Source organism: Poecilia formosa, unplaced genomic scaffold (assembly GCF_000485575.1).
Source record: "Poecilia formosa unplaced genomic scaffold, Poecilia_formosa-5.1.2 Scaffold30, whole genome shotgun sequence".
Lineage (NCBI taxonomy): Eukaryota > Metazoa > Chordata > Actinopteri > Cyprinodontiformes > Poeciliidae > Poecilia > Poecilia formosa.
Genome location: NW_006799969.1, coordinates 1,714,173 through 1,729,317, shown reverse-complemented (window position 1 = coordinate 1,729,317; position 15,145 = coordinate 1,714,173). Strand labels below are relative to the sequence as shown.

Genomic DNA, 15,145 nt, shown 5'->3' with positions numbered 1-15,145 from the left:
TTAAAAAGCCTCACCCTCCTCCAACCTTATTACGCTGTTTTCACTGATGTTCTTTAACAAACCTCTAAATACCCAAATTTCAGATAATTTGTAGAAATAGAATTCCATTATTCTGTTATTTAACAACTGTGCACATTAGTTGGTGATATTGCATATGATTTACAATAAAATACTGACAATTTTGGTTGTAATGAGTGTAAAAATCTATAAGCGGTACAAATACTTTTGCAATATGCTTTGCTAGTTAAATAGAATAGTGTATTTTTGTTTTTTTGGGGGGTTAACTCGGGTTAATCTTGATTAGTGAGGGTGAGTAAACACCCTCAATAATGCTTGCTCTCTTGCTCATCTTGCAGGATTTTTTTTGCATCAGTGTGAGAGTTGGTAACCGCATTCTCTCCCCAACTTTGTTTACGTGAACTGTTAAAGATGCAAAAAGCCCAGCTGTCAGTTTCACTTTCTCGTCATGTCAGCGCTTAAAAAAGGTGTGTGGAAAGTACATATGAATAAGAGTAGAAGAGGAAATGAGTGTAAATGGGAAGCTTCTAAGGGTCATCTTTGTTGTTTTTGCTCTCGGCAGACTGTGGTGTTGTGTGTGTGTGTGTGTGTGTGTGTGTGCGTGTGTGTGTGTGTTGCACTGCAGTGCTGTGGAGACATAGTCTCAGACAGCCGGATATAGCTACTTCCACTGTTTGTCATGTGACCAGGTTTTGTGGTCACACACAAGGAAGTTGCAGTGTCCTCCTGTCTCAAAAGTAGTATGTGCAAGGTGAAAATGTGCAGGGCAGATGTGGAGTTTCCCACATTTCTCACTAGTATAGTGGACATTTCTTGTACTGCAAGTCTCTTAGTTGCTTTTTCTCTAATCTCTGGGAGCATTTAGAGCTCAAGTGTCAAGTTCCTTCATAAACTTGTTTGCTTCATGGTGTGTTTTCCCCAAGCGACCACATGAACCCGTCTCTTCTGACATCACAGTTCAGCATAGCGACAATTCTTGGAAGACTCAAGTGACTGAGAACGCAGGGCTGGCTTTGTCATCCCCCTGACATCAATGCCATCAAGGCCACCTCAGTGTCTCCAAAATGCAATGCTGATCCTTGAGCTGCTGCTGCGTCATATAGTACCACCCATGCTGCTTCTCCAGTGGGTGCTATGCGTCAGCGGAGCTGGCAGAAAATGCTCTCAACCTTCCAAAGTGCATGTTGATGTAATCTACTACACAGAGGCCTTTTTTCTCCCTATGAGCCAGCCTATAAACAAATCTATTTGCACACAAGCACATTGGGCTGTGGTCAAACACCTGACTTTACCCGTCACAACAGTGTGTGTGTACATAAGAATATTTCTCAGTCTGGAAGTGATTTTTGTCCTTTTCTTGCCCTTCTTGCCCTAAAACTAAACCTTAGACAGCTAAAACTACTTTTTTTATTGTTGTTTTCTGTGCCCACGAGACGAGCATGTACGTAGAGTCCACGTCTTGTCAGAGGTGTCAGGTAGAGGGCTCATTATCCTGCCTCTGCATTGTGCACATACTGTCCTCAGTGGTTGCTGGCATGGAGGATATCAAGGGAATATGGGTCAGCCAAAACCTGTCAGGAGAGCAAGTCACCAGCTGGGGCCCAGCTGAGGAAAAGAAGGCTCGGTACAAAGGGTTCAGCATTGTTTCTGGCCATCAATTTTGGCATTTCATTATTGTTGAACAGGTTCTTGATTTGAACTCTCAACTTTACTCTTAAATTGCACTTTGTGCTCTGGGTTGTATGTTTAGAAATGATATAGGCGAGTGATCTTAACGGACTGTGTTGATTCTTTGAAATATAGTATATATATATGAATGACTGATCTTGATGCTGAAGAATGACATGCCTTTGCGATTCATCAACCTTACATTCAAGGTAGAAGCATTTTTAAGGAAAAATAAGCTAATTTCCAATTACTCTGCAGATAAGATTAACAATCTGAGGGGTACTTTGCAGTTTGAAATCTGCTGGTGATTAGCAGTTTCTTGACCTTTTTAGATGTTTTCTTTTTATTCCTTCTACCTGACCATGTTAACATATTTGTAGTGTTCTTTTTAAAATGAAAATTGGCAAATGGTGGGCAGGAAAAGTATCATCCTTTATTTAAACATCTAGCATTTGAAATGTCTCCAGCTAAATGCTGTTTGTCAGTCTCACAGTTGCTGCCAAACCCTACATGTATAGTAAGCTGTCATCTGTAGATAAAACTGAGCTTAGTTCCTAATATTTCAGCGTATGTTTGTTGTTCCACTTTCTTTGACCTTTTAATGGTTCAAAGGAATGTGGAACAACAAATATACCTTAAAATTGCCAAAGGACTGGACATAATATAAGAGGAAAACATTCAAGATCCAAAAAAAAAACTACTTCAAATGATCTTCTAAAAACTTAGATCTTAAGAATACAAAAACACAATTTAACCCCATAGACGTTGGGTATGGTGTGTGAGCTTCTGACTGGCTGCTCACTGTTTCACTCTGAACGTCACGCCATTCCAGTTATTAGTTACATCTATTGAAACAAAAATAACTTCAGACAATGGACAGCAAAAACATACAGGACTCACTTTGACAATCTGCCTAAATGTTAGATATCTTATTTTCTAAAGCTTCGCCAAACTTGAACTTGTTACCAGTATTACTTTAATGTGTGTTTTTTTTTTTTTTTTCAGTGGCGGAAGTGGCCTTTATTAATAGGAATCACAGGAAATCTGATGAAATAGAAATAGGAAAGACTTGCAGCAAAGGTCACAAAATCATGACTCAAACCAAAGATGGCTGCGTAGCGGATATAATCCCTGTTAATGGGGCACTTGCACTACCACTACACCACACCAAATCCCGTAATTACTTACTATTAAAATGTTTTTTTTTATTGCCTCTGCAACTTTACTTTCTTGTCTTGATGTTATTGTATTCATCTTGATGAAAAAATGTTAAAAATAAAGGAAAAACAATAAGTTTACATGATAGAAATTATTTTGGACTGTTTGGCGAGTTTTATACCACAGTCCACCAGCTTCTGTTTGCTTTGTACTGACTGATCTGTTTCCAGTTGTATCAATCAGAAGTTTTTGAGTGAGGGAAACAGAAGCTCATATTGACAGATCTTCTACATCTCTGTTCGCGCACACACTAAGAAACCCCACACTTCTGTGTTAGAGGAAATGGGGCAATTAAGGACAGCTTGGTGCTGCTTGGCAGGGGGTTAATATGCGGCTCCGTAATTAAAAATAAATTACAGTTTTCCAGTATAAATATTCAAGTTCCACGCCGCCGTGTGCCACTGCCTTGTTATGGTATGTTAGCTTTTTTTTCCCCTTCCGTCTGTACAACATCTGGCGTAACATTTCCTGAAGCATCACCAGAATAAATTGAATTTGGTCTTTCTTCAGAGATTCATTTGCGTGAATCATGTTGAGCAAGTGAGTAGGATGGACCTGTGTGGCTGCAGGTTATGGCAAATATCTGTATGGGAAGGTGATTGGCTCCAAGTAGAGGAAAATCTGTTTTAAGCTGCAAAAGACTTGAGACTTGCTGTTCTAATTATTTTTTTTTTCTTTTAAACTCGTAAAGACACTTATTTTCTTTCATTGCTAATTTGACTAGAACATACTGAAGTTCCTGGTTGCAAAATAACAAAATGCAAAAAAGGTCAAGAGGTAAATACTTTGCAAGGCAGTATGTGTTGTTACATTCTCCTTTACTAATCTACATTGTAATTTACTTATTTACTTTTGTCTTGATCTTTTATTCCAGGGGGAAAAAATTCTGTTTTGATTATTTTTTTACAAATCAGGACATTCTCAAAGGTGGCTCAAATGGCTGAGCTAGCATTTCTCCCACGTTGTTTTTCTTTTGACTTAACCCTGTCAGTATTTTATTAAAGCTGAAAAATAATAATAAAAAAAGTAATAAAAATAAGACATGGCCCACCTTTTTTTGGGCTAGCTCTTATCTTATTTGCTTCAGAAAGTGTCTCCAATGAAAACAGAAAGGAAAAATAGGTGTCTGACTTCAGGTTCACCAAAAACATTTTCAACACATTTATACATGAAAAGAACCGACATAGCCACATATGACATCATAAAACCCACAAAACGAGTAGAGTTAGTCGGGCTTTTGAGAATCTAGAAGCAGATGTTTCTCAGTAACCCAATATCTTCTATTTGTGTTTCCTCATATCAGGAGAATACATCAAGACCTGGAGGCCGAGGTATTTTCTCCTCAAAAGTGACGGTACATTCATCGGTTACAAAGAACGACCACAAGATGTTGACCAGCTGGAAACCCCCTTAAATAACTTCTCCGTTGCACGTGAGTATCTGCTTCTTTCTTTTTCTAAGCACTTTTAGTTTTTTGCTTGAATATCTGTTGTGGTAAATTTTTCATCTGTTGATTTCACGTGTTTTAATAATATAATGTATATCACAGTTTTATCCAAGTACATTGAAAGCCATCACTCTAAATGTACTCTGCAGACAGTCAGGAACACTCCATCACTTACAGTTGGGTACAAAAAAACTTGAGACATGTTCATCTGTTTTTTTTAAGAGTTGCCTAAAACTTTAACAGCTCTGAGCTATTTTTTAAAACAGTCGGTACTCCACATCTGAAAATAATTGCACACCAAAAAATTACATTGCACCTTTTTTTCTGATTTATTCTTCCTTGGATGTGCCACTGCTACCATTGGTGCAAGTCCCTAAAATGCCCTTGTTGTGTAGATTTCTTTCTGTTATGGTTTCTTTTAATCTCAGTCATTTTATTAGTTCATTGGCTGTTTGATGGGAGTTCCTTTAGTTTTATACTGAAAGAGTAGGACGTCCTCTACTTGCATCACTCTCTTCATCTGTTTTTCCCCTGATTCAGAAGCTCCAAAGCATTATTTTAGTGTTTTTTTTTGTTTTTTAAAAAAGCTAATAAAGTTGGTCATTCTTTGAAATTACTATGTGAAGAATGGTTATTGTCTCCAACTCAAGCAGAAGGAAGGCATGATTTTTTTTTTTTTTTTGGTCATATATCTGGTAGAGTCCATTTAGCTCTACTGAAGCCTCTTGCTAATCAAAAGGAATTGATAATCTCCCTGAGAGGAGACTCCATTGAAAACCTAGAACTTGTGAGATTGATTAAGATATGGGAAAGTCTTGGCTAGAAAATATTGGTGTTACCTCAGTGACCTGATCTTATATCATCAATGGGTGGAATAAAATCCAGTAGGCTGACAAACTCTTTCATCCATGAGGCAGCTTGAAACAGAGCCTCTGCCTCACTACATCGATAAATGTCAACTGAGGTGGTTTGGATGTCTTGCCAGAATGCTTTTAGAAGTTTGAAGGCACAGTTGCACATGGAGGAGACTCCAGATCATACCTTGAAATGTCTGCAGTTTCTTTCTACCTGTGGGATTCTCTGAAACACTGTGTTGCTGGGGAGAAGGATGTATGCACTTCATTCACGGACCTGTTGCCTCCTTGATTCAATTTGGGAGACAATAAACTTCTATACATTTGGTTTCTCAAATGGCTTAACAAAGCCAGACCTTCAGCATCTTTGTTCATGCAAAATGTAAATGGAACCTATGCGATAAAACTCACATTTTCTGCAGTTTTGTGGGTTAAATCTGGTCAGTCAGAAATTTCTAAAACAAGATCTGAAAGGACAACCGGTTATTGCAGGGAATAGATACACTGACTAAAATGTAGCATGACCCAAGCCCTCTAGAGTATTTATAGTCTAAGTATAGTGACATACTAAAACATGCAAAAAATCTATATGTTTTTTGGTGTGCATGCCAGGAGTGTAAAAGGCTAAGTTCACATTGGATCATATTTTATCATCGCTGCAGTTAGTCAGAAATGTTTCTGAAGATGCTGCAGTATCATCTCTGCAGCATCATTGCAAGCAAAGAAAACATTGGCCCAGAATACACATGGTTATGTCTGGTCTTCAATGCATCAGGTGCTGCCCTCCTCCTCTCTGAGCTTCTTCCACAATCCCTCTACTTTCATATTGTGAAAGAAAACTAAATAGAAGTGCCCAGAGCAACACAGTTCACTCCATCTTCCCATCACAGAAAGCCTCAGCGATAAGCCGCGCAGTTGACTGAACACAACAATTAGACAGCACACTGTTTGTTTAACTTGTTTCCTCCCCGACACTCTTGAGTTATCGTGGCTATTAACTGCCTGATTTCAAGTATTTGTCTGGGCTACGCTCTGAGGCTCTTGTCTCCATCCATGGAGGCTTTGTTTTTTTTTGTTTTTTTGTTTTTGTTTTTCCTTGTCACCAGTGCGACCTCATCATAGAGGACACATGGTGTGTCGCTGCTGAGGGGGCGGCTGCAGCTGGATCACACATTCACCCTGATGGAGCCATGTTGGATCTCAGTGGTGGTCCACTTGGAGTCCTCCATCTATCAGACAGGGGCCATATTTGTGTCACACCCAGACATATTTGCTGACATGTTTCATTTGGGAACAGATGTTAATGTGAAAAAGGTGCAGATGGAAATCACTGCTTTTGTACTTCCAGTTTGTGGAGTATTGTGAGTAATTGTTTTTGGAAACTGCTTACATAACAATTGTTTGCTCCAAAACTGGGGAAAAAATATATATATGTGAAGGAAGTGATGTGTATCAGATCTGCTGATATATATATTTTTTATCAGCAAGTGTTGTAACTCGAGACGTTCCACTATCAGTCTAAGAAAAACAATTCAACAAGAGTTAATGAAGAATGTAAAGATTTCTGTGTAGTGGGATAATTTATATTAAATGTATTAAAAATACTAAAATTTGTATTTATTCACATGATTACGACACGAAAATGTGTGAAACTTGATGTCCGACCTTCCTTTCTTCCATCTATCCGTTGTGTCCATTCATTCACCCGTCTTCCATTGTTTGTTCTTCCTTCTATCCTTCCATCCACCCATTCGTTGTGTCCGACCATGGTCTGTTGTCCATTCATCCGTCTGTCCTCCTTTGTCTGTCCTTCTTTCTGACCTTCCATCCGTCATCCATTGTGTCCTCGTTTCTTTCCCTGAAACATTTGCTGTAAATGTGTGGTGAACTTTTGTATTTTAAATATGAAGGGGAGGAAAATGAACTGTGAAAACTCAGAAAGGCGAGTCTGCAAAATTGACATTTTTACTGGGAAAAATTTGTAGGAGCCATAGATGTTGGCACATGGGTTGTTCACGACAAAAAGATACCAAATGTCACATTTTAAAGGAGCTTTCAAATCTTTTCCCTCCAAAGTGCACCTGTTCTTTTCCAAATTGGCCAACGGTGTCTGTTAGGGTGGCGATAAAGATAAATGGCTGTAACTGTGGGTCTGTCTCTCCCCTCTGCTCCCCTACAACACTGGCCCTTCTCTTCATCTCCCTCCCTGCTCTCTCCCTGGCTGTTGGTCAGAGTGCCAGCTGATGAAGACGGAACGACCCAAGCCCAACACATTTATCATCCGCTGCCTGCAGTGGACCACTGTCATCGAGCGTACCTTCCACGTGGAGACCCCCGAGGAAAGGCAAGCTACAAGCGCGCACACACACACACACACACACACACAACACACCCGCCTCTCTTTGCTATTGGAGTTGTAAAACACAAACTGTTTAAATGGAAAGCATTTGTTTCCAGCAAACAGCTGCACAGATTAAGATGTAGAAACTGCTCAAATGTGTACATTTACAATGATTCATTGCTGCGTACTTATTCAAAGTTCCCTGTGATTGGCTGAACTGACACATGAAATTGCTTTCCTGTTGATAAGAACAGAATTGCATGATTGGGTTGCAGGGCTTGCTCTATGGAAAATGAGCTGATTTAATCTCTTTGACTCCTCTGTCTAATTCAGGGAAGAATGGACCAAAGCCATCCAGACAGTGGCTGAAGGCCTTCATAAACAAGAAGAGGAGAGGATGGACTCTTCTCCAGAGCCCATGGACATGGAGGTCTACCTGACCAAACCCAGACACAAAGTGGTACTGTATCTCAGCCATGCACAGTGTTACACAGTGCCTTGCAAAACAATTCATATCAGTTTTTCACATTTTATTACATAGTAAACACAAACTTTGATAGATTTTATAGAAGGTAGTGCATAAATATGAAGGGATTTTGAAAATCTTTTAACAAACAGAAAAATGTGGCATGCATTTAAAGTTGTGCTGCTTTACTCTACAATGCCTCCAAATAAAACGGAGTGCAATAATTAGTCCGTAGAACTTAACTAACAATGCAGGCTTTAGAGATTTGTTAGAGAACATTGATGAACAAGCACCATTATGTCGTGCTAGACCTTGGACATCTAACACTGCACATTACCTTAAGTTTTACATCCAATGACACAATCTAATAATAAATAATCAAAATAATCAAAGAGGACAAGATATGAAAAAGTTTGAGACATGAATACTTTTGTTTCTTTTGTCCCTAAATGTACTTCTAAAACAGAAGTCAGCCCTGTGGTAATTCTAAGGTCTCCCCCCCCCACTTTATCCCTCATTTGGTCATGGTGCCCTTCTTCTGACCTGCCCTTCCCTTGATGCTCTCACACAACTCCGGCTTTGCTTCCCCATTCCAACCTTCTGGTCAAAGGCATCAGCCAGGGGTGGCTTGGCACCCAACCCCCCTTTCCCCTTCAAGGCCACGGGATTGGATGTCATCCCCCACCTCTCCACACACAGATGCATACACACCCATTCACAACATTCTCCTCAGGGTCAGAGGTTAACCAAGTCCCAACCACATTTAGGCCAAACCATTAGTGGAGTGGAAATTGCTTAGTGGGTAAAATGGTGCCTAAAATGCTTTAGTGCTGTTGTCAATCGGATTGTGTGTCCAAGCTGGTCAGAGCTCGAGTTTGCTAATTCTCCTGTTCGTAACCAGATACCACTTTGTCTTCTCTGGCCTTCCAGACTATGCATGACTTTGAATACCTCAAACTCCTGGGAAAAGGCACTTTTGGCAAAGTTATTCTGGTAAAGGAGAAGGCCACAGGACGCTACTATGCCATGAAGATCCTAAAGAAGGAGGTGATCGTAGCAAAAGTGAGTGGTTGCCAATTTGCAAGTAAAGGGTGAAAAACACTTAGGTTTTGGAGTTCAGTGGCGCAATGACTGATACTTAAATAGTTAGCTATTGTAAGACTTAGACAAACACTCTTTGTGCTTTTCTTTTTTCGCAGGATGAAGTGGCACACACACTCACAGAGAACAGGGTCCTCCAGAATTCAAAGCATCCGTTCTTGACTGTAAGGAAGGCGCTCTGTATACTGGACCTTTTTTTTAACCCAAAAAAGGCCTTTTCTTAACTCAAGCATCCATTTATTCAGAAAAGGCAACAATTTGGACAGAAAACAAACAAGCACTTTTTATAGTAACACTGGCTGTTTGGCTTTACTTAAAAATAAATCTGTGGGTTTTGGTTTGGGAATCTTGTGAACATAATAAATTATGAACAAATATTGTCGTCGACTCTCAACGTGCTGTATTATCTGTATTCTATTTTTTTTCTCCAGCATGGTCCTCTTTAGATGTCTGATTTTTTTTTTTTTTTTGAGAATGTTGCTGCAGATGCAGCTGTTGCGATTGCATGTTCTTTGTTTAAAGGGCAGCTTCCTCTTGACTAAGCTGATAAGTTCTGCTTTAAACATGCTCTTCTTCTGCAGGGACTGAAATACTCCTTCCAGACTCATGACCGCCTGTGTTTTGTAATGGAGTACGCAAATGGTGGTGAGGTAAGCGACATAAACCGCCCAAACCTTTGTTGTTGCATCAGTTTTTCTTACTACTTGGTCACGGATAAATTTTAATTTTTTAATTTTTTTGCCTTGATCGCTGGACTGATAAACTTTGTTCTCATTTGAACACCTCTATCTTCCCCTTCAGCTTTTCTTCCATCTGTCAAGAGACCGGGTATTTTCAGAAGAGCGGGCTCGGTTTTATGGTGCAGAGATAGTGTCAGCGCTGGATTACCTACACGCTGAGAGAAACGTGGTTTATAGAGATCTCAAGGTATCAAGGAAATCTGTGGACTTTTCCACTTTTTCTTCTTTTTGTTACTTTATTTTGTAATACACAAGCACAAAGTAGAACATAAATGTGGAGGAAACATTTAAAAATGTGTTTTTTAAAGGTATTTGCAAATAAGAATCCAAATTCTGGCGTGCATATGTGAAATCCAGTTCCATCAATTGCATTCAGAAGAAAATTGATACCTGTGTGTAATTTAATCTCAGCAAAGAGGTTTATGTTTTTTAGTCAACATTAGTAAACAAAACTAAAAAATATCACTAGAGGCTTACTATGGGGTTAGAGTCTCCACAAATGTATCTTCCAGAATACTGTTCCATCTATCATTCCAAAAGAGAGAGTATGTATGTCACTCCTGCTAACCTACCAAGACATGGCCCAGTTGGCCAGCTGGTCTTAATGGCAACTTTAGATGCAAAGAGCCACATCTTGAGAAGGAGAATGTTTTTTGACAGGTAAACTTAGTCTTTCTCACAAATCTGGCTTTTATAAAAAGTTTGGTGAGAAGAAGAAGCACTGCTGAATCCAAAAAAATCCAGTAGTCTTATTTAAAGTAAACCATAAGCTATGTCGAGGCACAGTAAGTACTCTGAAGAAGGTGCTCTGCTTGGATGAGACCAGATTTAACTTTTTTTTTTTATCTACACATATAACACTACATGGTAGAAAATGAACTCTGTACATACACAACATCTATACAGTGAAACAGAGTGGTTTTCTCTTTTCTCTCTATTGCTCCCCAAACTGTCCTTCAGTCCGGTGCATTGTCTCAACTAGTCCTTTTCTTGAATGGCAATTTTGTTGGCAGAGACTTCATAATTAATTTTGTTAGTGTTTTTTTTTGTTAATCTATTTTGGATATTTAAAATATCTTCCAGTGTTAAATGTTCATTAGAGAATTTAAAGTTTATTGGTCTTTAAGAGTGTGTTTTTGCATCTTTACCCCATTACCATTACATCATCTGAAAATGAACTCAAAACGACAATATTATCGTCTTATCACGATAACTTATGGAACAATTTATTGTCCAGTAAAATTTGTAATTGTGGCAGGCGTATTTACTGGTGCTCTTCATCCAGTCTAATGGAGATTGTACAATTGTTCAAAAATGTCAACCTCCAGATCAGGGGTGCCCAAGTCCAGTCCTCATGCTTCAACTTTTAGATGTAAAATTTCTCTGAATCAAATCCCTGAAGCCCATCATCAGCAATATTGCTCAGCTCTGCAGAGGCCTGGTAATGAGCCATTCATGGGATATAGGCGTGTTAAAGAAGAAAAGTATCTAAAAATTGCAGGATGGTAGAACTGCACCTCTGCTCCACATACTCAAAGCTGATACAGAAATGCCTCAAAAGACTTTCAGCTGTGAAGTATTCCTGCAAAGTATTAACCAATCTGACTACATGGGCACACCACTCTTTACAGATTTTTATTTGTAGAAAAAATTTAAAAGTATCACCTTTTTTTCCCACTTCACTTTATGCTTTATTTTGTGTTGATTATATAAGAGCCTAATAAAAGGCATTAAAGTAGCAAAATATTGAAGAGGTATGAATACTTTTGGGAGGTTTGTGCTCATCCAGAGCTGTGGCAGCGGACAGGCCTTATTGATCTGCCTCCCCCACATCAGCCTCTAGACATCACTGCAGCTGGAGAAGAGTCTGGTCCGAACGTTACTGCAGTGAGACAGAAATAACCAGAGCTGCCTCTAATAGCGCACATGCAGAGCCCATTATGTGGTATTTGTCCACTTTGCAATTTATATTGTTTTGTAAATTGACACTGCAGTTGAGCAGTTTTTTTTGTTTTGTTTTTTTTTTTTCTTGGCAAAAAGGAAACGACTAACCATCCATCATTACAGCTGTAGTTGTGCCGTATTGATGGGCATGTTTGGATTCAGGAATGCAATCAGTGCTGCAGTGGGCATCTCGAGCCGTACTTCTTCCAGCTGATAAAACTATACCAGCCAGGTCAGCACAGCGCAGCTCTCCCTCCCTCCTGCCCTCCCTTGGGTTTACGAGGCAGGCTCCCAGCCTGCGAGGGTTCTCCAGAAAATGCCAGGGTAGCAGGATTGGAGGATGTGCTGACTCTGGCCGGCCGCTGCTGGCCACGTGTGAGCTACAGCTGCTGGGTGACTTTAACAGGAAGAAAGAGAGGGGGGCGTTAAACCTCGAGTCATGACACCAAATAATCAACTTCCTTACAAGTTGTAGCTCTGATTACCTTCACATGTTGTCATAGAGTAAAGTTCTGTGCTAACGTATTTGTGTTTTGTTGCAGTGCAGCTGTAAACTTTTTTTTATTGGGATGGTTTTGTGATGGAGACACACAAAGTAATTTGAAGTTGTGAAGTTAATGTAAAATGATGTACAAGTTTTCAAATATATATATTTTAGTACTTTGTTTTAACATCCAGTGATTTACATCTTCTCAATTATATTATTCAAATATAAAAAAAAAAATATATATATATAGCCCATTTTCTCTTTCCCCCGAATGAAATCCATCGCAACCACTTGCTTTGAAAAGTCCCTTATCTAGTTGAAGTCCAATAAAATGTTAAAGCAGGGATTCTATAAAGCTTTTTTTTTTTTTGCAAGAAAAATGGAAAAAGGATGTGGAGGAAACATCGTAGAACATTGTGGTGGCAGCATCATGCTGCTGTTTTTTAATCAGCTTGGAGAGAGAAACTCGGAGAGTCAGAACTTCAGAGGAGTGGTTTAGATAAAAACATGCTAATGTTTCAGAAATGCATCGAATACTTTTGCATGATACAACACTGGTTGAGCAGCAGGAGTGTTTTTCTATAGACATTACTCGATCCAAAACTTCCCCTCACTCACAAACTGAGGAAATTAAAATAACATCCTCTTTTTTTTCTTTTTTTTTTGTCAAAAAGGGAAGAAAGATGCTGGTGACTGGCTAATTTTCTTTCACCCAAATATTCATATGATTAATTATACCTGGTTTTATTAAACATCCATTCACACTAAATGCCGAAGTGAAATGAGAAAATTTGTTGACCGTTATCTGTGGGGAAATATGAAGAGCAATTCCTCTTTGCAGACATTGCAAGCCTTTGAGTTGAATTCATTCATTCATTATCAACAACTGGGAAAACTGAAATAAAAAGTATATAATTTGCTTGATATGCTAATAGGATTGAAGTGTCAAACGTCTCAGAATTCAGTGAAAACACATTCTAAGTTTAAAAAACATGAAAATTAGTACAATAATCAAATGCATTTATTTAAATGTACCAATAAGTTTTTTTTACACAGTACATTTTTAAATTATTATACTGTGACATATTTTAGCAGGTTTTTTATTCTTACTCTGGAATGTTTTGTAATGTATTTTGTTTGATGGGGACATGGCTAGATGACTATGGTTCAAGTTAACCAGCAGTGGCACAGGAAACATATTTAAAAAAACAGAAGCTATTTTTTATTTTTTTTATTTTTTTTAACACACATTTGTGTTTTGAGTTTAACTTTTAAATGTGTATTAAAGTGTTTGCAAATTTAATCATCAATTTATATTTCTTTATGCAATGCACTTATTACAGTGCAATTTGAATTTACATTTATAAGTGGTTACTTGGCGAATTAGTTAATTTGTTGCACTTCTGGCCCTCAATAAATTAGTTTTTCCAAATCACTTAAACCCTTTTTTCCCCTTAATTTTTATTCCTAATCCAACATGTCCTCCATTTCAATAAAAAAAAGAAGTGACTTTTATGTGTGCTTATGTGTTTTTTGTTTCTACAGCTGGAAAACCTCATGCTGGATAAAGACGGACACATAAAGATCACAGATTTTGGTCTCTGTAAGGAGGGGATCAAAGACGGAGCCACTATGAAAACTTTCTGCGGGACGCCAGAGTACCTCGCACCTGAGGTAAACATGACAGTGCAACACTTTGCCTGGAATCACAATTTGAAGTCTCTTAATATCTTTCTGAAGCCACTTGCAGATCAGTCAGAAAAAATTGTATACACTTCATTTTCACCATCAGGTTTCTCCCTACCTGATTCCATCTTTCCATCTGGCTAAATTTTGTTGAAACACAACATTCCTTTTTACCTGGCCGTCGAATATATTGCCCATTAAAGTGCATGGGCACATGCTCCGTCCAGCCTCTCGTTGGATGACACCAATTTTCTTTGATTTTAATGAGACGTCAACCTTTTCTCTCGTTCACAGTGAAGAAAAATGGTTGATTACGAATTGAAGTATTAAAATACAGATCCTGATTAAAAACTGGACAACCATGTTAACTCTAATCATGTCTTGATTTTTTTCAGCTATAAGGCAATTAGCAAAAATTGAGCCAACTTTTATTAAGAAGAACCCTAGATACACAGATCCATGTTTTTATAACCTACTAGTTTGTGGTCAGTCAAATTTCTCTGCTGCTCACCAGATACAATTTTTAGCTTTTTTTTCCCCCTTTAGTATTTTATCTTGGTCAATATTGTTTTTTTTAAGTGCTTTATAATGTGTTACAGTGTGGATCCTAGTGATGAATGCTGCCTATAAACACAGGGGATTTGTAGAGCCCACCAGTCCGCTAACGAAAATACGCCATTTATTTGTGGACCTTATTGTATGGAAGCATCTGAAGAAAAGAGCAGCTGCCCCAAAATGCCTCTCTAATCTCCAGCTGAAGTTGACTTAATGAGTGTGCAGTGTGCCCAGGGCATGACAGCCTGCTCTCATATTTGCCGTGTCTTGAGGCTGTTGTGTGCAGGTATGACGAGTGTTGGAGGTGTAACCCGATATGCTGTATTGTGCATGTGTTCGAAGTGCGTTTGTGGGTTCTCCCCGCCTGTTGTCATAAAAATGCTTTCCGGAAGAAGGGTGTCCATGTTGATGCAGTTGTTGTATTGTCGTTTTTAGTCCGAGTTTGGAATTTTGTGTTTGAAGGAGAAGGTGTTTGGCCGGCTGGATTTCAGGAAATGTGAACTTCCGTCTGGGAAATTGAGGAAAAGAGAGACCACATGGGTTCCAGCTGTTATGTGGCACCCGGAGAAGCACTGCTGCTTGGGATGCTTCACCTGCACTAAGCACACAATCCCACAAGG

The 15,145-nt window shown here is 38.9% G+C and overlaps 1 protein-coding gene across 2 annotated transcripts in view; it reads left to right on the top strand.

Moving 5' to 3' along the window:
• Positions 1 to 15,145, top strand: part of akt1 (v-akt murine thymoma viral oncogene homolog 1) — a 44,600-nt gene that overhangs the window by 23,455 nt on the left and 6,000 nt on the right. For both annotated transcript variants that reach the window (XM_007549206.2, XM_016670136.1), the window contains 8 exons: positions 4,208 to 4,336; positions 7,438 to 7,549; positions 7,880 to 8,006; positions 8,943 to 9,074; positions 9,212 to 9,277; positions 9,695 to 9,763; positions 9,915 to 10,040; positions 13,830 to 13,958. In XM_007549206.2, coding sequence (XP_007549268.1) covers positions 4,208 to 4,336; positions 7,438 to 7,549; positions 7,880 to 8,006; positions 8,943 to 9,074; positions 9,212 to 9,277; positions 9,695 to 9,763; positions 9,915 to 10,040; positions 13,830 to 13,958 — 890 coding nt within the window. The remainder of the gene's footprint in view (positions 1 to 4,207; positions 4,337 to 7,437; positions 7,550 to 7,879; positions 8,007 to 8,942; positions 9,075 to 9,211; positions 9,278 to 9,694; positions 9,764 to 9,914; positions 10,041 to 13,829; positions 13,959 to 15,145) is intronic.